This window comes from Dipodomys ordii, unplaced genomic scaffold, assembly GCF_000151885.1.
Source record: "Dipodomys ordii isolate 6190 unplaced genomic scaffold, Dord_2.0 Scaffold53, whole genome shotgun sequence".
NCBI classification, from domain to species: Eukaryota; Metazoa; Chordata; class Mammalia; order Rodentia; family Heteromyidae; genus Dipodomys; species Dipodomys ordii.
In genome coordinates this window covers 6,759,173-6,780,683 of record NW_012267269.1, presented here as the reverse complement: position 1 = coordinate 6,780,683, position 21,511 = coordinate 6,759,173, and the positions used below count along the sequence as shown (strand labels likewise).

The 21,511-nt window shown below is 40.0% G+C and overlaps 2 protein-coding genes across 2 annotated transcripts; both read left to right on the top strand.

The window, feature by feature from the left end:
- The first annotated feature begins 11,744 nt into the window (after window positions 1-11,744).
- Window positions 11,745-12,418, top strand: LOC105988955 (interferon alpha-3-like). Its single transcript, XM_013020748.1, has one exon. It carries the CDS (start codon window positions 11,849-11,851, stop codon window positions 12,416-12,418), a length of 570 nt encoding a protein of 189 aa, XP_012876202.1. The 5' UTR covers window positions 11,745-11,848.
- Window positions 12,419-20,710: 8,292 nt separating this feature from the next.
- LOC105988977 (interferon alpha-2-like) lies at window positions 20,711-21,229 on the top strand. The gene has a single exon (XM_013020766.1). It carries the CDS (start codon window positions 20,711-20,713, stop codon window positions 21,227-21,229), a length of 519 nt encoding a protein of 172 aa, XP_012876220.1.
- Window positions 21,230-21,511: the final 282 nt, after the last annotated feature.

Here is a 21,511-nt window from a genome sequence, read left to right as displayed (position 1 = left end):
TATTTGCTAGGAAAAGGTCCATTTCTGTCAAGTTCTCAAACTTATTAGCATAAAGTTTTGAGAAGTATTCCCTTATAATGTTCTGAATCTTGGTTATTTCTGTGGTGATGTTTCCATTCTCATCTCTGAGTTTATTTATTTGGGTGTGTTCTCTTCTTTTTCTGATAAGATTTGCAAAGGGTCTGTCAATTTTGTTAATTTTTTCAAAGAACCAAAGAATCAACAAGACTAAATTCTTTTTAGAAACATATTCATACACACACACACACACACACACACACACACACACACAATGGAACATTGCTCAAGAATAAAGAGGATACAATGCTGATATTTATAGCAACATGGATGGAATTAGACATTATCTATGTAAAATAAACTAAGCACAGAAGAATACTGCCGCATGTTCTGGATGGATTTGTGGATTTGTCAGAGTAAAATATTTCATCATAAAGAAATTCTGTTTAGATCTTTGTGTGATGTGGAACAACTCAAGGAGAGCTCTAAGTCTCCACTTACACAAAATTTAAATGAGTGCAAAATGTTTGTTCTGATTGCAGAATTGTTTCATAACAGTAGAGATGCTGAAGTATTGTCACTCTCCTTTGTAAAAATGACCTACATGTCAGCAGTGAAGAACTGCAGACTAGCAAAAACACCTGGGAACTGGGAATAAACAGCTGAAGGATGTGCAAAAATTCCTTTAGGTTTAGTTACTGACTGTTGCCCTGGCACTTTGCCTCCCCTGCCCTCAGCATCCCATTTCCATTCCCACAGCACCTTCCTCTCTTGGGTGGAGTTCCTACAGGACCCTTGCCATTCTCTCCCTTCTCTACTACTCATCCACACCAAGTCCCTTTCTGTTTGGGGTAGGGTTCAGAGCAACCATAAAGAGCAGAACACTGCAAGTACAAAGCAGAACTTCAAGAGTATGTCTAAGATGTGCAGAAACTTCTGCTAGGGAGCTCTCCTTTCCTTAATTTCTCTTTAACTAGATTGGATAGTAGCTAGCTCAAGAAAAACATGAGGAAGCAAACAGTGAGTGAAGGCTGAGGGAAACAGGAATGAACTTTCTAAGTGATCAAAGCTGATGACAGACAGCCAGACTCAGGGCAGTGCTCTGACCACGCAGAAATCCCACCACCACACAGGGACTGCCCTGCACAATTCACAGCAATTATTTTGGGCAGCTGTGATTATATTTACTATTAAGTAGGATACCCATTTTCTCATATGCTCATAATAATAGGTAGCAGGATAATGAACTCTTCCATATTAGTGACTACTTGAAATATATGACATTAGTTAAAGAACATATTAATAATTCTTGGAAGAGTTTTTGAGAAGAATGAGGATAGACACCCTTCCTTCCCATGAAAGAAGAGTCTGGCTTTATATCCAGTCAGGAAATGGCAAGTTGGAGAAATAAATGGCAGACTTGCTAGTCTCCTATACTTATGTAAAACAGATGCTGTAAATCTCTTGTTTTTTCTGTTATCTGGCAGAACTTACCATTTCCTCTTTCTTTTCCTAGACTGAGTTCGTTATTATGGCATCATAACAACTGCTTCCTCTCCCACTCATGGGTCCCAATCTCTCCTCAGCCACTCCACATGAAGCTAATTTCCATCATCTCTGATTTCTCTTCCTTTGTGGTTTCTGGCTACTCAGTTTCTTCCTAAGATTTGGACAATTATGAAAGGGATGGTAACACTGATCTAGACGAGTTTTCCTCATTAACTGACTCAACTGGAGCTCCTCTGTACAACTACTAGAAGATAATTGTTTGAAATGTCACATTCAAACAAAAGAATTCAATTACAACTAAAAGTTGATGGGAAGTTCTTCATTTGTTAGAAATGACTGTAAGGAGGAGAACAACTTCTTGTTCTGATGAATATTTTGAGGATGAGGCAATGTCCCTGTGATAGTGATTTAAGAGTAACGTTAAAGTTTTAACAAACAGGAGGAGTTTCTGATGCTGAAAGAGTTGCACGGAAACAGCATCCCCTACTGGCCAAGTCAAGGAAGACAAGATCATGGCTGTGGAGCCTAGTTAGGTTCTATGGAAGGTTTCTAATCACAGCCAAGATTTTGCTAAGCCTTATTGACTTAACTTCCTTAGGTGAAGAGGACGATGGTGGTAAGTTCTCACGTTTTCTCCCCAGTTGGTGCACTTGGTACTGAACAGGCATATGCTGAATTGGGAGCATTCCATTCCACCAAAGAACATCAAGCGCACATAGCAATTTGGAATCTCTGAATTAAAATGTGCTGTTAAATGTGTGAACGGTAAGGGTTCTTACTGAACAACCTGTGAGAGTGAATCTTGAAGCCAATGAGGACAGATTCTTCAACAAATCAAGCAAAGATATCTTTTCTTTTAAAGGAAATATCAGTGGTGACATAGAAAACTCACAAATTTTACCTCCCCTGATTCCATGTACAGCAGGCAACTGAGCTCTGAGGCTCAAGTGCATCATCCTGGCGTCCCAGCCCCCATCGTGGTTCCTGAGAGCACAGTGATGAGTAAGAATTGCAGCCTTTGCCTCTCTAGGCTGCTCTGTGGTCTGTGGTCAGAGGGGAGGTTCCCTGTGACTCCTTGGGGGTGGGGGTGTTTGTGGCAACATTACATGGGCAGATATGCCAAAAAAAACTCTGCAATGATGGAGAGAGTATTCCAATTTTGCAAAACCAAAATGGAATCCATTAAAGTATGAGAAACTGAAAATTCTGAGACAAAGATGTAGGGGTAATCTTCTGTTCTGAGGTCAATCACTGACAAATAGAGACATACATAATCAAGCATAGCTCTTAGGGTGACATTCGAGCTTAAGTCAGAAGCTCTGTGGTAAAGGCTTCTATGAATGTGACTCAGGCATGGCTCATTTTATAATATCTCAACAACAGTCATTTTTCTGACTTCATGCACATCAGCTTTGGCCTCTCCACTTGTGACAGAGGGAGTTTCTAGTTTCCTGTTTTGAGAAATTAGCTGCGTTGATTCTTCCTCATTTATACTTTGATATTTGGGTGAAGTGCCACTTCTCATCTCTCATTTCAAGAAGAATTTAATTAATAGTTTTTCTCATAAACCACAGACCGTTTTTGCAATTTTATAAGTCATACAAATAGCACTCAGTAAATCTATATTATTTCTCTTCAAAAATAATGATGATGAGGAATTGGAAGTTTTCTCCACTTACATACTTGAAGCAAAATTTAAGTATGTGAGGTGTCTTGACTCTTTGATATGTAGAACTTTGTGTCAGTATTGGAAACCAGGGCCATGTTCATTCTCTATGAGCACGAAAAATGTGCCTTGTAGGATCGATTATTTCAGCAACCAAAAGAAAGAATATCCCTAGTCAAATAGTTCAGATATCATTAAGGAGTAGACAGTCTGTTCTCAGAGAATGAGGCCAGCAGCATGTGGAACAAGGATGCTATGTCACTCTACATCAGATGGGGTTATTTGGTAGACAAAGTGTCTTGCAAGCAACTTGGAACCAAGGAAATGACATTGTCTTGCATGAGAATCTCTAGGGTTAATAGGCTTCTGAAAACAATGAACATTCAGACTGGTGGTGATTATTACAGCTTAAAGACCAGTCATCATCAGTATCCAATGGTAACGCAACAGAAAGGCAATGCCATTCTTAATGATAAAGAGTTTATTTTCCATATATGGTCTAGTCAATTCCTAATCAATTGCAGAAACACTCAAAGCCATAAAATAAAAACCTCTGTTGACCTTTAAATCTCCCACCTGAACTCCACACTGCACTCCACCAGCAAATGGAGGACCTCAGGACCTGCTTGATGCAGGTGAAGGGAAACAAAATCTGTTCTGCAAACTAAAGCCCCAGCTCGAGCCTGGTGGAAGTACTTCAAAAGACTCTCTCTCTCTTCCTGGAACTGATGAAATACAGTGACTTTGCCTGGAAATTTCCAGAGAAGTCATGAGAGACTCTCATGATGAGGAGAGTCTGCAAGGACTGACTACCCTACCTTCCCATGCACACGTACAACTGCTCAATTGCACTCTCATTACTGTGTTGGTCACATTTTGTTGAATAAATACAGCTGGCTTCAAAAATATTAAGGATATATATGGTAAAAATATTCATCTGTAAGGACATCGTCCTTTTCACACAACTGCACTGATAATTATTTATTTCTTACGTTTATATCTGATCATTCTAATTCATTTTCTTTAAGTGAACTTTAGTTAGAATTACTTACTTAATAGCAAAAATATAAACACCAAATATCATTAAAGAATACCAAACATTTTCCTTGTTTTTTTATTTATATAATTTATATCCACAAAATGTCCTCTTTTAAAGTACGCAAAATACCATTAAGACATATATTTTCTGTCCTCACACTTACTGAGGAAGGACTTCAACATTTGATCTATAACCTCAACACTATTTTTATTTCTTTCATAAATTAGTTTTTAGTTTGGGTCTTGAGTTTTTCTTGGGCTGACTATAGACTACAGACCCCAATCTTCCACCAATACCCTCTGCTTTAAATATCATCATGCTAGGTAATATAACTTTTCCTTACCACTTTGCACATATTAGCCTCAACATCTTTGAAAGATTCTTCAACAGAAGGCATCTTTCATGTAAGTGATATTAGCTTAGTAACAAGGAACAATAACAAAAACTATCAGTAATTGGGTAATAGAACACATTCATCATTCCTGGATGGAAGTGCTCTATGTGGAGATTCCTCATCAGCTGACTTGCTGGTTGTTCTCTGCTCCAAGTAATATGTCCAGAACTGGAATGCTATTGGCTTGACATCTTCCCCTTACACACAAGTGCTTCTATAGCACTGAGAGTATTCTTATCACTTGGGAAGGAAAAAGTGGTTTAATGGATCATTTGGTAGAGTGTTGAGGGGCCAATGGTATACTGCAAAGATCATTTCCATACCTATTAAAAGGACCTGAATTTATTCTCTAATGATACCAAGACAAAGAGGGTGTGGAAAAAAGTCAATTTAGTTCATATGCAAGCAAAGAAGAAAGTTGTGTGAATGAGATAAATTCTTCATTTTACATTATTGGTACTAAAGTAAACTTAAGGAGAAAATAAACCAATTTTCTTGCTGCAGAAACAGCATTTAAATTTCCTTACCAATGATTCAAACTTGAGGATATTGTTATTTATCAAAATTCAAGGGATCGTTGACTGTTTGAAGAGACACTTAAAGTGCGACCACAATTACATATTGCCAAAGAGTGGCCAAGAGCATGTGGATTCCTAAACCATGCTGTAGAATTCAGGTTGTGTCCTTCTAGTGTTGGGAGGAAGCCAGGTTTGTATTCCTAGTTCCAAACTTCCAGCCTCTTGCCTTTACATACCAAATAACAGGAGATGCTGAAGGGGTAAGAAAAGAGACATTTTTCAATGCAACAATGGGAAATGCAAACTTCAGTACATCTTCAATCGCCTTGGGAGTAGAAATATTGATCTCAGGTTAAATAGAAAGAATTGGAGCCAGTGACAAGAAAGTATACACAGTTAAATGATAAACCAGTCCATCAGATTTTGAAAAATGTTTCTGGATTTTGTAGGATTTTGAATACTATATATTTATATTGTTTACATTATATATAAAGTCTTACAAAGTAAGTATATATTACTCTGAAGGTCACTGCAAACAAAATATAAGTATAAAAAGTCACAATTTTATTTTTTATTGTTGGTCGTGGGACTGAATTCTGGATCTGGGCGCTGTCCCTCAGCTCTTCAGCTCAAGACTAGCATTCCACCACTCGAGTCATGGAGCCACTTCTGGCTTTTTCTGCTTATGTGATGCTGAGAAATCAAACCAGGGCATCATGCATGTGAGGCAAGTACTCTACCACTGAGCCACCTTCCCAGCCCTCACAATTTTTAAATACATGAATTGTACTAAAATACAGGAATAGAACCTTCATAAAGTAAACTTACATGCCAGTGGCTTTTGCAGTAAACTTTCAGCTTAAACCTGTTGTCATTTTAACCCAGCATTTACACTTTTTAAGTATAAAGCAGCAATATAGACAGTATATACAATCAGGAGTTCAACTAAGTGATAAGAAGAATCTGAGCTAATCTGGAAGGTGGAGAAAGAAGGCAATGTGGAAAGCAACTGTTTGGGAAATGCCCCTCTAAATGGAAGAAGGAAACCCTAAAAAAAAAAAAAGAGAGAAGGAGAAAGGAAGACATTCAGAAAATGGAGACTCGAGCATCCTCTACTAAGCCCAGGGAGCCCATCCAGGTCTTCACACACCCCAGAGGCAGAGGATCAGCATCACCACCTCAGCCAGTCCAGCAGCATCTGCAGTTTTCTAAAGATGCCATTCCTGTTATCGTTTGATATGACATCAGTGAAGTTGTTCCATGTTTTCAGAATAGTTGGCATAGTGTATTCAAGTCTCTAGACTCTCTGCTCTTTTATCCACACAGATGTATCTGTCTATTTACATATTTTTATTTAACTGTTTACCAGATTTAAAATGATATATATGGGGGCAGGGGGAGGATGTGAAGGGATGGGAAGGGGAAACAAAGGAGGAGGCTACAATGCTTGATAAGAAATGTACTCATTGTCTTGCCCATGTAATTGTAACCCCTCTGTACAGTATTTTCACAACAAAAAATAAATAAATAAAAATAAAATAAAATGTTTTATATATAATCATGTGTTACTTTACATTAAAGCTTATATATGTAATATATTTTAAGTTTTCTTAAAGTTCTGCTAAAGAATTTGTTATATGATGTTAATTCTTTACTTGTGTACAGTTTCAGTGTAATAAAGGAAATATCTGTTTAAAAAATAAATAAAAAGATATATCTTTGTTAAAAAAATTCCACAATACAAAACTTACAATATTACCCATACTCAGAATAAACAGTTTGATATTGATAGTCCATGCTGCTTTGTCTTAAGGCTGATATGGTGAACCTATCCATGCTCTGCAAGTCCCAGTTTTCTGATTAAAAGAGTTCAAAATGTTCAGAGAGTTGTCAATAGTTAAGGAAACCATGCACTTTAAGGTGCTTAGCAGAATATTTCCATGAGAGTAATAGTCATAATGTGGGAGCCTGTTACCGTATTTCTTTACTATATGGGACACTTGTTTTTGTCTTGGTCTGAAATTGTGAGGAGTCTGTATTCTACTCCTCCTGAGCTAATCTCCAAAAGTACTAGTCCAAGAAAGCAGAATGACTATAGAAATGCTGAGACTTTGTCCTTCTTTCAAAATTGTGACCTATTTACATTCAGTGAAGAAATGGAGACTTGCGTAAATGCATAGAATTATCAAGAAACAACTGGATGAACTATCAGAGGAATCCATGGTGCTTTGTTAATAACTGGCTCCTGACACATTTGAGTTTGTTCACATTTCCTTAGAACTTAAAGGTCATTATACTCTGTTGCTTTACAAAACAATGCGCAACAGCACTTTGGTAGTGGAGGTGGCACCTATGACCTTTTGTCATCTCAGCAGTTTGTGACTTCAAGGTGTGGCATTTCCTTAGATGTTCATTTCCATGTGCATTTCTGCAATGGAGCCATTATCTGAATTCTTCCTCATGTGGTGATCTGAGATCATGAGTGTGTTTAGAACAGTTCATCCAACCCTCTATAATTAGGTTTTTCTCCAAAACGGTATAGATAGGCATAACACAAACAATGCTATTTGGAAGCAAGTAAATATTTTCAAAGATGAATAGAATAGGGATTGATTCGCAGTTCTTAGATTTGTAGTATTGTTTTCAAAAACATAACTGATAATCATAGTTTGTTATTCAGATTAAGAGAGGAAGTTTCGAGATATTCAGATTTCCTCTTCTTGTTTCTCTGACTGAAGCCACCCTGCCCCTTGTATGCTTAGATTATCGACTAGCTGGAGCCTCACACAAGATAATTTCCACCATCCTTCCTTAGACTGAGTTTGTTTGAGCCTCTCTTTCTCCTCATGGCTGACCCCAAAACCATGAAAGAGAAGAAAGTCATGTATCTGCTCTTGCAAAAATGAGACAGTTCAGTAACCTAGGTGTATTTCCTCCTTGCATGTGTTAGAAACAGCTGTTTCCATTTCTTTTTGAAATTCAGCATTGACCTTCGGTCCTCTCGAATCTTTGCAATGTTGGTTTGCTATGACTGCTTTGCCATTTGTGGCAGTGACTTAAAAGTTATTTTTAAAGACCAGGCTTATTTTTGTCAGAACCTATCATTCCTAGGCATGCACTCTCCCACTTGAGTTCTGCTCCCTTATCTCCACTTACTTTACCTATTTGGGGGTTATTATTCCAACTTCCTGCCTGAACAGGATTGCTCTCCAATGCTGCAGATCTCCACTTGGGAGGACTGTCAAAGGCTGCCCTGCCTAGTTGTCCTTTGTCAGTTTTGCTTCACTGATCACTTTCTTTCTTTCATTTTCATGACAAATGGGGTTGTAATTTTCATTTTAGCCTACAAACAGCAATCATTTTTGCTTTCTAAGAAACTGTAAAAGAGAACTAAGTCAGAGGAAATGGCAATTTAAACAATGAACAATGCTACCACAGTGTCTTTCTTTTTCTCTATGGAAATTACCTAACCATGAAACAGAACACAGTGACATAATAGGTAGACAAATTTAGATCATTAGACCACCAGCACATTAGAAGGCACAAACCTAAAATTAAAAATTAGAAAGCACTGCAGTAGGGAAGGGTATGACTTGTTGAAATAGTTCCAGTGCTGTGGAGTTATCAGAAGGAAAGTCCAAGGATGCCTTTCCAGCATTCATGGTCAGCATGCATGGTCAACATTCACAGTTCATTTTTTCCCTGAAGCCAAAAAGGAACTTGTATTCAGAAATTTTACTATCTGAAAATGACCTGAAATCAAACTGAGAATGTCTCTAATCTGGTGTACACTATTCATTGTGAATTTACTAAAATGATTAGAGAATAAAAGCTCTATTTTCTTTTCTTTCCTTTCTTTTGTCAATCATGGGTTTGCACTCCAGGCCTGGGTGCTGTCCTTGAGCTTTTGTGCTCAAGGCTATCACTCTACCACTTTAAACCACAGCTCTACTTTTGGTTTTCTGGTGGTTAATTGCAGATAAGAGTCTCACCAACCAGGTTGACTTCGAAACTCCATCCTGAGATCGGATTACCATTGCTAGACTCCAGCACCGGCGTGTATTTTCTTAAATAATGATATCATTTATGATTATATTTATGTCTAAATTCTTGAAAGCTAATTGCAGTTTCCAAGGTGTGAAATGTGATTCTTATAGGGAAGGTTCTTGAAGACATTATATATTAAAGACTGTTTCACTACATTGGTAAGACTTCCTGTAACAAAAATTAATCAGTCATGACATCATAATGCTTAAGTATCCCACATTCATATAAATGTTCAGTGCTGGATTTCCTCAGCAGACACTTGTCGGTTCGCTCACCTCAGTGGAAGCCAGCACTATTTGAAGGACCCTAGAACTGTCTATTCTGGGCTTTGTCATCTTTAATACATCACCCCAAATATGTCTGTGGTCTTTGAGCACTGTCCTCTATATTGTATAGTTGAAAATTACTGTGATTCAGATGAGGATACATTCACAGGCCACAATGTACAGGAAACTTTATGTTCTTTCAATGGAATCACTCTTCACATTTTGTTCTAATGCTATTTGTGTGTGTGTGTGTGTGTGTGTGTGTGTTTCTGTGCAAGCACCATGGCTTGAACTAAGAGGCTGGGCACTATCCCTGTGTTTTTCCAGTCAAGGCTAGTGCTCTAGCACGTGAACCACTGCTCTACTGCTGGCTGTTTTGGTGTTTAATTGGAGATAAGAGTCTCAGGTTCTTACCTCTTCAAGATATTTTAAAAGAAAATTTAACCAATAATTTTACAAAACAAAATATGTAAAAATAGTTGTGATTGATTCTGACTGAATTCCACCATTTATTCTCAGGGAAGATGCCAAGAGTATGAGAAGTCTTGAACTACATAAGGTCTATTACTATCATGGACAGTGGAGCATATGATCAGGGAGCTTCCTGTAGGTAATGCACCATCATGAAAACTAAAATGTACAGTGAGTTTTGAATATTTTGAGGATTCTTTCTCTACTTCACACACTGGAAACTAAAAATATGAACATAAAACCGTATCCCTACAACCAAATGAATGTACTTTAAAAAATATTGCAAACAATCTTCAACTATGAATTTTGAAATCATGAAGAATTGTATACAATCTTCTCAAATATATCTGTTGGCCTTGGAATTATATTTCTACTATTAAGATAATGATGATTTTTCAGTACAAATTCCCACCAATAAGAGGAAAGGTATTCTTGAGATATATGTGAACACAACTTAAATATTGCTAGTTTGGTGCCTTCTAAAGTCAACTCCTATAAAATCTCATTCCTTAGCGTTTACTTAACTTTGTTAGATTTCCTTATGTATTCAATGATGAGCCATGTCACTGAATTCACGGAGGACACAGATAATGTGTGCAGGATCCCTGCTACAATCCTCCAGCTATAGAGGACTATGTCTGCAGGTCATTTTCTCCAGTACAGCTTGAAGAAGGTTCCCCTATATATGGGGCTGCCACCGACTTCTAATGGCATTCTTATGATGTGAACGTGAGTGCTTCTGACTGGATTTGGCCTATGAGAGTGAAGCATAAGCACAGGTTTGTTGTATTTTACTATTTAATTCTACTAAGGTTTTTCAACGCATTCATGATTATATCACATTCTAGGTAGGAAAAATGTTGACTAAGATGATGATCTACCAGATGACGAAGGAATAATTATTTCCTCATGTGTAACAAAGTTATTTACTAATGTGGTATCTTCATAAATATTTAATAGTTTTGAAACAAAGGTCTTTGAAAGAAAATTTACAGATGTTTTTCTGGCATCATTTATTTTATGCATTTATAAATTGAATATATACGCTGATTCATTAGTACTTCTAGCAGTATACATATTACAATAAAAATAAAGATATGAAATGTAATTTACAAGAAAAATCACAATTGCTAAATTCAATTCCACTAACATACATACCAAAGTACTTTACTGGCAATAGCACTGTACTTTACTTCATGGTTAACGGCAGTACTGTATCTGTCTTATAGTCTGTGTAACCGTTGCTTTATTCTTAGCCACGCATCAAGCCCCATCTTGAGATAGGCTCATGATGGCTGCTTCACCTGTATGCCTGAGCACTGGTTTGCCAACTGATTTTAGGTTTCCTTTTATAGGTGGCATAAGAGATGATTGCTACTGTTCCTGGATTCATAATTTGAGATGGGGTGTCATGAGCTTTTCTCATCTCTTTGAGATGGCCTCAAACTATGAGCCCCCTAGTCTCATAGTCAAGTATGAGTGACTGGCACTCAGATAAATTTTCAATTAAACCTAAAAAAATTTAAAAGTTAAACCAAAAGGCAATCAAATAAAAAACAAAAATTGCACGACTTTTAAAGTACTATTCAATGGTATATAGTATTATCTTAACACATATGACTGTTGAATTTTAGTCAGGGATTTTATTAAAAAAACACACACACTACTAAAAGCCTGTCAGGGGACCAGGTGGAAAACCAACCGGGGAAAAATATGGTTGGGAGATGCCGCTCTAAACTGAAACATGAAAGTATAAATGAAAACAAAAAGAGAAGTAGAAACTGGGGGGAAAGCATTCAGAAAATGGAAGCTCGAGCATCCCTACTTAAGCCAAGGGAGCACAGCAAGGTCTTCACACTCCCCAGAGGCAGAGGCTCCCATCAGCACCTCAGCCAGTCCAGCAGCATCCGCCCAGCCACAATGCCCTTGCCCTTGGCCTTCCTGGTGACCCTGGTGGTGCTCAGCTGCAGGGCAACCTGCTCTCTGGGCTGTGAGCTGCCTCCCACCCACAGCCTGGGCAACAGAAGAGCCTTGCTCCTCCTGGGACAGATGAGGAGAGTCTCCCTTTTCTCCTGCCTGAAGGACAGAAAGGACTTTGGATTCCCCCAGGAGGCATTGGATGGAGAGCAGGTCCAGAAGGCTCAAGCCATCGCTGTCCTCCATGAGATGACCAGGCAGATCTACAGCCTCTTCAGCACAAAGACCTGGCCTGCCCCTTGGGAGAAGAGCCTTGTGGACAAACTGTGCGCTGGCCTCCATGAGCAGCTGCAGGAGCTGAGAGCCTGCCTGAGCCGGGAGGTGGGAGAGCAGGAGCCTGCCATGGTGCTTGAGGACTCCACACTGGCTGTGAGCAAACACTTCCGCAGGATCTCTCTCTACCTGCAAGAGAAGAAGTTCAGCCCTTGTGCCTGGGAGGTTGTCAGGGCAGAAATCATGAGATACTTTTCTTCATCTGCAAACCTGCTAGAAAGGATAAAGAGTGAGGAATGAGTTCTACTTCTCATGGAAATGGCCCTCACTGATGGAACACAGTAGCTCCCTTCGACGGACTCTGCCATTCTCTGAAGCTGTCATTTCTGCTATCATTTGACATGACTTCAGTGAAGTTCTTAGACGTTTTCAGAAATGTTAGTTCATTTGTGTTCAATTCTCTAGACTCTCCTCCTTTGCATATATCTTTCCCTCTATTTATGTATTTATTTAATATTTAATGTGTCAGATTTAAATTATTTATATTCATATATATTATTTTGTATACCTTTACACTGTGGTTTTATAATATATTTTATGTATTACTTTTTAAATTAAAGTTTTGCTAAAGAAGCTTATTTTATGTGTTTAATTTTCACCTGAAAACCTGCAGTACTTGTGAGCCTTATAAAAGGAAAATGATGGGGGGGCTGGGAAGGTAGCTCAGTGGTAGAGTGCTTCCCTTGCATGCCTGAGGCCCTGGGTTCGATTCCTCAGCACGACATAAGCAAGGAGAAAAAAGCCGGAAGTGGCACTATGGCTCAAGTGATAGAGTGCTAGCCTTGAGCTTAAGAGCCGAGGGACAGCGCCCAGGCCCAGAGTTCAGGCCCCACAACCGGACCCAAAAAAAAAAAAAAAAAAAGGAAAAAGATGGAAGTCATTTACCCATCGTGATTTTTGTCCATATCTTGGTGTCAGTTGGCATCTTCCTACACTGCAGAGAGAGTGTGCTCAAAGACCAGTGTTTACATAGCATGGGTAATGCCATGGGAGGGATCAAATACACAGAACAAAAAATTTGAAAATTATGTTCTGTAAACCAGATTGCATGCTGCCTTCAGGCTATATTTATGTTCTTTTGTATCTTTGCTTCTTTTAGTGAAGGAAATCTAAAAGCTATAACCTTTCTTAACATGCTATGATGGGAAATCTAATGAAATGGCCACAGGAAAGTGGTCACAGCCTGCAGCATGAAGGACTTTCAGAGAGGCAGAAATGTATGAATTGACTGCAATCTCCGCAGATATGTGGCCCATCTGGACACATCTAGTTTCATACATGAGTTTGCAATGTACAAAGATCAGAGTTAATCAAAGTTAACATGGGAACACTGAGATATTCCAAGGTGAGTATGAAAATTGTCTGCAGAGAACAAACAAAACATAAATTTACTATTCTTCAAATGTTAAAACAAGAGGACATAGAGCCCAAGGGAAACAGAGATGGGACAGACTCACATTAAAAGAACATCAAAGGAGAAGTGAAGGAAAGTGAATTTAAGAAAACCAGCTTGCTTGGGAGAGGAACCAGCGGGTGCAGGGAAGGTGTGGACTGAACCTGCCCACTGCTCTGGGAAAGTGGATGGCAGTGGCGCCACTGGGGCTCTGATTGCCAGATTCCATGGTTTCCCTCATTTGTAATAGTTAATATATGTCTAGGATAGTCCTATCAGGTGAGCAGAATAGCCAATAGCTATCTACATATGATCATATAAGATGATGCTAAGTGAAATGAACTCCAGGGCATGGAAACAAGACATTTTTCTTCGATGATGTAGTTTTTAATGCACTATATGATTTCTTTTTTCTTTTATGTTTTTTTCCCCTATGGTTTATCCCCTGTTGCCACTGTATTTGATTTTGTTACCCTGGGTCTTGTATATAGGTTTATCTGAATCAGGGAAGGGAAGGGGAACAACAAAATGGTGAGACAAAGACAAAGGAAACCAGTGAGACAGTAATACTCACAGACACTATGTTGGAAATGAACTGTACACGTGGCTGGGGAGGGGGCAGGGAGAAGTTGGGGATAAAGTGGGAGAAAAATGAGGGAGAGGGTAAAAAATCTGACAGGAAATGTACTCACTACCTTCTGTATGTAACTGAGGCAATTCACTAACCTTGAAGTAGCTCTTCCTGGGATATATTACAAAGAGCTATATCCATTCCTTTGTGATAGTCAGCATTGAACTTCACTGTTTTCACATCTTTGCTATGTTGAATTTTGCCATGAACACTTTGCCACTTGTGATTATTTACATACATTTTGGATTTGAATACCAGGGTTTTGTTGTCAGGACCTGCCCTTGCTAGGCATGCACTCTCCCACTTGAACCCAGCTCTCATGTCTCCATTTGCTTTAGTTATTTTAGGATGTAATATTTCAACTTTCTGCCTGGACAGGTTTGATGTCTAATCCGCCAGATCTCCACATGCTGGACCTGAGAAGAGTGTCAAGACCACCCTGCTTGCTTGAGGTTTGCCATTTTTGCTTCAGAGTTCACTTTGTTTCACTTTCATAACAATTCAGATTATCAGTTTTGTTTTAGCCCACAAGAACTATGGATATTGCTTTCTAAGAAACTGTACAAGAGAAAAAATAAGTCAGGTGTAATGGAAATTTTAATTTTATAAAAGAAACCCAATTCTCCCGCAGAATCTCTCTTTGTTTTTCTCTATGGAAATGACTTCAACCTGAAACAGAATGCAGTGATGTGACAGGTGGACAAAATGGGTTATTAAACCACCATCCTATTAGAAGTTACAAAACTAAAATTAAAAATTAGAAAACATTGCAGTAGTAAATTGCATTTCTTGTTGAAATAGTTCCAGTGTTGCAGAGTTACCAGTAGTAAATTCCAAGGATCCCTTTCCAGCATTAATGGCCTGCAAACAGAAGTCAGCAAGTAGAGAAGAAGCTTATGTGTATGGCTCTCTCTAAGAAAGTTCATGTTTTCCTAAAGCAAAAAGGGAACTTGTACTCAGGCTTTACTATCTGAAAAATGACCCAAAATCATATGCAGAATGTTTCTAATATGGTATACATTATTCATTATGAATTTACTGAAATATTTAGAGAATGAAAGGTCTATTTTCTCATATAATTCTATAACTTATGAATTTATTTATTTGCTTAAATTCTTGTAAGCTGATTTCAGGTTCTAAGGTGTGAAATTTAGCATTTTTAAGAAAGATTCTTGAAAACATTACTTATCAAAATTTTTTCACTGGACTTGATAAGACTTACTGTAACAAAATTTTTAAAAAACCTCTACTAGTCATGACATCACATACAGATCTGTCTCTCATTCATACAAATGTTCACTGCTGGATTTCCTGATCAGATGACTCATTGGTTGGCACATGTCAATGGAGGCCAGCAGTATTTGAAGGACCCTAGAACTGTCTACTATGAGTTTTGCCATCTTTAAGACATCACCTCAAACATATCTATGGGCTTTGAACACATTCTTTTATATTCCATAGTTTAAAATTATGGTGACTTAGATGAGGGCACACATGATAAGAAAGTGTATTTCCATCCATGTTTAATTGGTCTGGAATGATTCTCACATGACACTAAGATGTGAAGATATGGAAAAGGAACTTCAATTGGGTGACTTGTAGACAGGGGAGAAAGTTCTTTTAATGCACCACTATTCAATTTCACATTTCATTCTAACACTCTGTGTGTATGTGTGTGTGTGTGTGTGTGTGAGTGTGTGTGTGTGTGTATGCAGGTCCCACTACTGGAGATCAGAGTCTGGGCACTATCACTCAGCTTTTTTGCTCAATGATACTGCTCTACCCATTGAGCCACAGTCCCACATCTGGCTTTTTTAGTGTTTAATTGATATGTAGAGTCCCAGGGACTTCCTGTTTTAATGTTATTTTTAGACAAAAATTATCCACTATTTTACAGCACAATATTTATGAAAAGAATTCTGTTGGTTTTTGCTGAGTTTCTATTTTAATGTCAGGGTAGATGCCGAGAGTATGAAGAGAAGGTCTTGAAGTACTTATGGTGAATAAGTACGATGGTGTTGGGGAGTGAGAGACCAAATATAAATTTAGCAGTAATTTCAGACAAAACTAAAACATGTGTCATCTGTTACTAGAAAGTAAGTGTTAGATCCTGCACCAAGGCAAGACAACAGTAAGAATTAAGGGATCAGTCTGCCTTGACCAGTCCAGATATTTGGGAAGTCTCTCTCCCCAACTCTGTTGAGAAAATATTTAGGACAAGACATAATTCAGTATTTCTGTGGTTAGCCCCACTTCTCCAACCAGTGATGTATGATTTAACCTATCCTGTAACCGCTAAGCTTGAAAGTCCCTGCCCTTACTGGATATGATCGTACCCCTAACCAATAAGCTTCAGACATCCTACCCCATGCTACATACTCAATAAAAACCCTGCTGGACAAGGGGTCGGGCCTCACAAATCTGATCTGCTGCATCAGTGACGATTATAAGTCCAGGCTCGAGCTTGCAAATAAAGGACTCTTTTGCTGTTTGCGTTGCTTGTGGTCTCTGGGTGTTGCTCGGGGGTCTGGAGTTCGAGTCTAACAGGGAGAATATGATCAGGTAGATCTATAGGTCCCAGAGGATCACAGAATCTAAATTGTATGGCGAGTCTCTGATAGTTTGAAGATTTTTTTTTCTGAACTTCACATTTGGACACTAAATATAAAACAAAGGCCCTTGCCCAAAGCTTTTATTTCAATTTAATTCTTTTTATTGTGAGAATACCGTACAGAGGAGTTACACTTACATGGGCAAGATAATGAGTACACTTCTTATCAAGCATTGTTGCCTCCTCTTTGTTTACCCTTCCCATCCCTTCCCATATTCCCCTCCTCCTCCCACCTGAACCTCCCTCCCCGCACCAAAGTTGTAAAGTTCATTTTTCGACATAACGACTTGTATATCTCATTGTTGCAATGGGTCCACCTATATCCCTAAATGATTTGTTTCTTCCCTTCCCTTCCACAAATTATACCAACATCAAATACAGTGAAAGCATGGGTTATACAAAGCAACATAGAAATCATCTTATAATCATCTTATAAATATTATAGAAATCATCTTCTAAATATGTTAGAAAAACTGCATGAAAGAAAAAAACAACATTTGAATACTTATTTTGGGGTTTATTCCCCTAACATTAACTTATCTGACCTTTTCTGGTTGACTCAGACATATACTAGTTATGGCAAATAAGGGAAACCATGGGACCTATGTTTCTTTGGGCCCGGCTTATTTCACTTAATATAATTTTTTCCAAGTCTTTCCATTTCCTAACAAATAGTTGACCAAAGCTTTTTTGGGGGTGGAGGGGTCCGGTTGTGGGGCCTCAACTCTGGGCCTGGGCGCTGTCCCTCAGCTCTTCAGCTCAAGGCAAGTGCTCTATTACTGAGCCACCTTCCCAGACCCTGCCCAAAGCTTTTTACAAATTATTCCATGAAATTTTCAACTATAGATTTTGGAATCATGGAGATTTTAAAGTATCTCTACATCTGTAATCCCCTCAAATATATCTTGTCTGTATGGAAATTATGTTATCACCGTTAGGATGATGATGATCTTTCAGTAAATAAGAAAAGAGTTAATCTTTAGATGTATGTAAACATATGTTAAATATTGCAAGTTTTAACTCTCATTAAATCTCATTCTGTGGAATTTACTTAAGTTTCTTACATTTCCTTGTGCATCCGGTAAGAAGCCATGTCATATAACTCATGGAAGACACACAAGGTATGAGCAGGATCCCGGCTATAGACCCATGGTGCTGATGATTCTGACTCCTGGAACTGAAGTTTGTCTTGGGCTGACTATAGACCACTATCTTCCATCAATACCCTCTCATGTAGTTATCTTCATGCTGGCAAATGTAATTTTCCTTACCTCTTTGCACAGATTAGCTTTAAAATGTGATCCTCTCAATCACAGGCCCTCAAATACCTGGGATTACAGATGTAAGGTATACCCAGACTCAAATAATACTATTTTACCCAAAGAATATCACATCCCAGTTGTCACTTATTGTCCACACATTTGCCTTAGACTTTCTTTTCCTTCAGTTATGTTGAGCTTCAAAGAAATCTTGATTGGACTATGAAATATGTGAAGATGAAAAAACTGATAACTAGTAGTTCTAACCACAAGATGACAGAATGTAAGGAAGGGGCCAAAGAATTCTGGGTTTGATACCAGCTAGAAAGGAGACTCTTCTCTAAACCAAAACAAAACAAAACACCAAAAGAAACCCGAATAACAATTTTAAAAAATCTAATGGAATCTAGCTCTGGTAGGAAAGTTCTTGCTTAACATTTCCAAGGACCTAGGTCTAATCTCCACTATCTACAGAAAGAAAAGAAGGAAAGAAAGGGGAGGGAGGGAGTATGAAAGGAAGACAGAACAACAATGACAAAAGAGGAAAGAAAAAGAAAAAAAACAGAAATAAAAAGAAAGAGAAAGAAGGAATGAGAAAGGAAGGAAGGAAGGAAAGAAGGAAGGATGAGAAGGAGGAGGGAGGAGGGAGGAAAGAAAAGAAATAGAAGAGGAAGGAAGGAAGGAGAAAAAGAGAAAATGATCCTTCTATTTCCCTAAAAAATGGGAGATTAAAAACGCACAAAATTTGAAGATTCTGCTGGGAGCTTTTGGCTCACACCTGTCATCCTAGCTACCAAAGAGGCTGAAATCAGTGGATCATAGTTCAAATCCAGCCAGGCAGCAGAGATTATGAGGATCTGATCTCCACTAAGCTACTCAGGAAAAGCCTAAAGAGGCCCTGAGGCCTCAGTGGTGCAATGCTGCCTTGAAGAAACCAAGCTCAGGTAGAGTACATAGGCCTAGAATTCAAGCCTAAGAAAAGGACAGGAGAGGAAAAAGATGAAGACCCTGGAAGCAGTGTTTCACAGCAGCAAAGGTTTTGCAGCACCATACTCTGGCTCTCACAGCGTGACTTCCTGTCTGAGAGATGAGAGGAAGCTGAAGAGAGGTGGAGAGCTGGTGGAGAAGTTGGTGACTGAAAGGAGGAAAAGGTAAAAGAAGGAATGAGCTGGGAAAGTGCAGGAGCTATTTCTATGCACAACTTTTCCTTTTTTTAAATCCAGTTTTGAGGCTTCAACTCTGGGTCTGGGTGCTGTCTCTGAGCTTTGTGACTCAAGGCTAGGGCGCTATCCCTTGACCCACACACAGTTCACTTGTAGCTTTATGGTGGATAGAATCTCACAGACTTTCCTGCCTGGGCTCACTTTGCACTATGATGCTCAGATCTCAGCCTCCAGAGTACAATTCCAGGCATGAGTCACTGTTGCCTGGATTTAGTTTTTGTTTGTAAAATATCCCATTAGACAGATTTCATGCAAATGGTGTATTGCAAGATCATGAGAATAGGTTTAGTAGGTTTACTTTAAATGTGACATATTACCAATAGTACTAGCTTATCAGACTTCAGTAAACAGTATCTTCAACCTCAGAAACCCACCCCGTTATTTTTAATTTCTTAGGTAGAATAGGAAGGAATTAGATACACTTTGGATAGAACTGAATTGAACCAATTAAAGATAACCAGGAGAAGAAAATGATGCGCTGCTTCACCAGCGACCTCGTTACTATCAGTACTGCGCTGCTTCCTCGGGTGATGGTTTCCATCAGCTACTTAGGCCCTTACTTACCACAAGGTTTACCTGCAGCAGACCCTTTACAACACAGTGCAGCACAGGTCACTTCCGGTGCGGGGACCTAGGCCCAAACCCTACAGAACCGTCCTAGTAACATTGCTGGTGCCATGAGCATCGTCCCTTCCACCACAACCCCAAACCCACGCGCAGGAGAGTGCAAATGCACATGGAAGCCACGGCAGGAGTCAGCTCCGGAGCCTCCTTACTCGGTGCTCTGAGCAGTAACTCTGCACAGCACTGTGTGACTAAGAGGGGAACCGGTACCTTCCGCCTGTGCGGTGGATCCCCAGCGCCCACTCACCGCACGTCCGTCCCGGGCGCGCCCAAGTCAGCTCGGCGCTCAGCCCCGCGGAGGCTGCGCCAGGGACGGGGCCTGCGATCGCCCGCGGCGAGCTCGCGGCCGCGCGGGGGCTTGATCCCCGCCATCCACACGGGAGTGCTCCCCGCCCTCCTCCTCGCTGCGGGGCGCCCTGCGCAGGCGGCACCGCCACCTGTGACCCGCGATCCGGAGACGACAACCACAAACACACCCCCAAAACCCCACACAAGCAACTCCGAGTCTAACATTCCAGGCACACCCAAGCCCCAGCCGCGGGGAATCCCGGGCAGCTGCCGATGCCGGCGAGCGCCCGCGCGCCCTTCTGCGCACGCAGCGCTAGCGCAGCTGGATGGCGAATTCCACTCCCTGCACTATTAAAGATCAGCTCAGCACCAACCCGGCATGCCCGCCCACCGCCACGCTGCCCCGCGGACGCCCACAGCCCCGGCGCGCCCCCTTGTGTCCATCCATCACAGCGCTGTGCCCGAGCCCCCTACAGGCCGGATAGTGAACCACCCCACCCGCAATGGTCCAGCCCCACCTCCTCCTGACAGCCCTGATGCTCTGCTCCAGCCCTGCCTGCTCACCAGGCAGCCCAGTCCCCTGGAGCCCTGGCCACCAACTCAAGGAAATCCTTCGCCTGCTAGTACAGCTGCAAATGACCCCCTCTCACAAATGCCTGGATGACAACAGACCTGAATTCAGGCTTACAATCCAGAAGACAGAAGCCACCTGTGTGAACCAGCTGATGCTCCAGCACATCTTCAACCTCTTCAAGACTCAGGAAGCCCGTGCTGCCTGGGACACGCAGGTCCTGAAGGAACTACTCTCCAGGCTTGCTGAGAGTCTGGAACCACTGGTCAAGTCAAGGGAAGAACCTGTGTTTTGTACTCAGCCAAGACTCGCTCTGCTCAAGTATTTCAGGAGTCGGTTTTCTTACCTGCAGAAAGAGCGATACAGCTCTTGTGCTTGGGAGGTTGTCAGAGAGGAAGTGCGAAAGTCCCTTTCCCACATCAGCGATTTTCACACAGAAGTCAGCAACTAGAGAACAAAGCTATATGCGAGGTTCTGGAGCAAATCCATTTTATCCTAAGCCCAAATAGAACCTCAACTCATATATTTTCACTACTTGAAAAATATTTGATAAAACCCACGAGTTTGTTAAAGTATGCTGTAAATTATGCGTTACAAAATTATTAAAATAGTTCATGAGAGAATATGTTTGTATTCTTAGATAAAGAGTGTTGGAAAATAGAACTTGTATTTATTTGTTTAAATTCTGCTTTGGTATCAACCATTTCCTAATTTCACATATATTTTTTCTATG

Bases quoted from the DNA above. Each gene is read 5' to 3' on its own strand.
- LOC105988977 (XM_013020766.1), top strand. From the start codon at position 20,711: ATGGTCCAGCCCCACCTCCTCCTGACAGCCCTGATGCTCTGCTCCAGC.
- LOC105988955 (XM_013020748.1), top strand. From the start codon at position 11,849: ATGCCCTTGCCCTTGGCCTTCCTGGTGACCCTGGTGGTGCTCAGCTGC.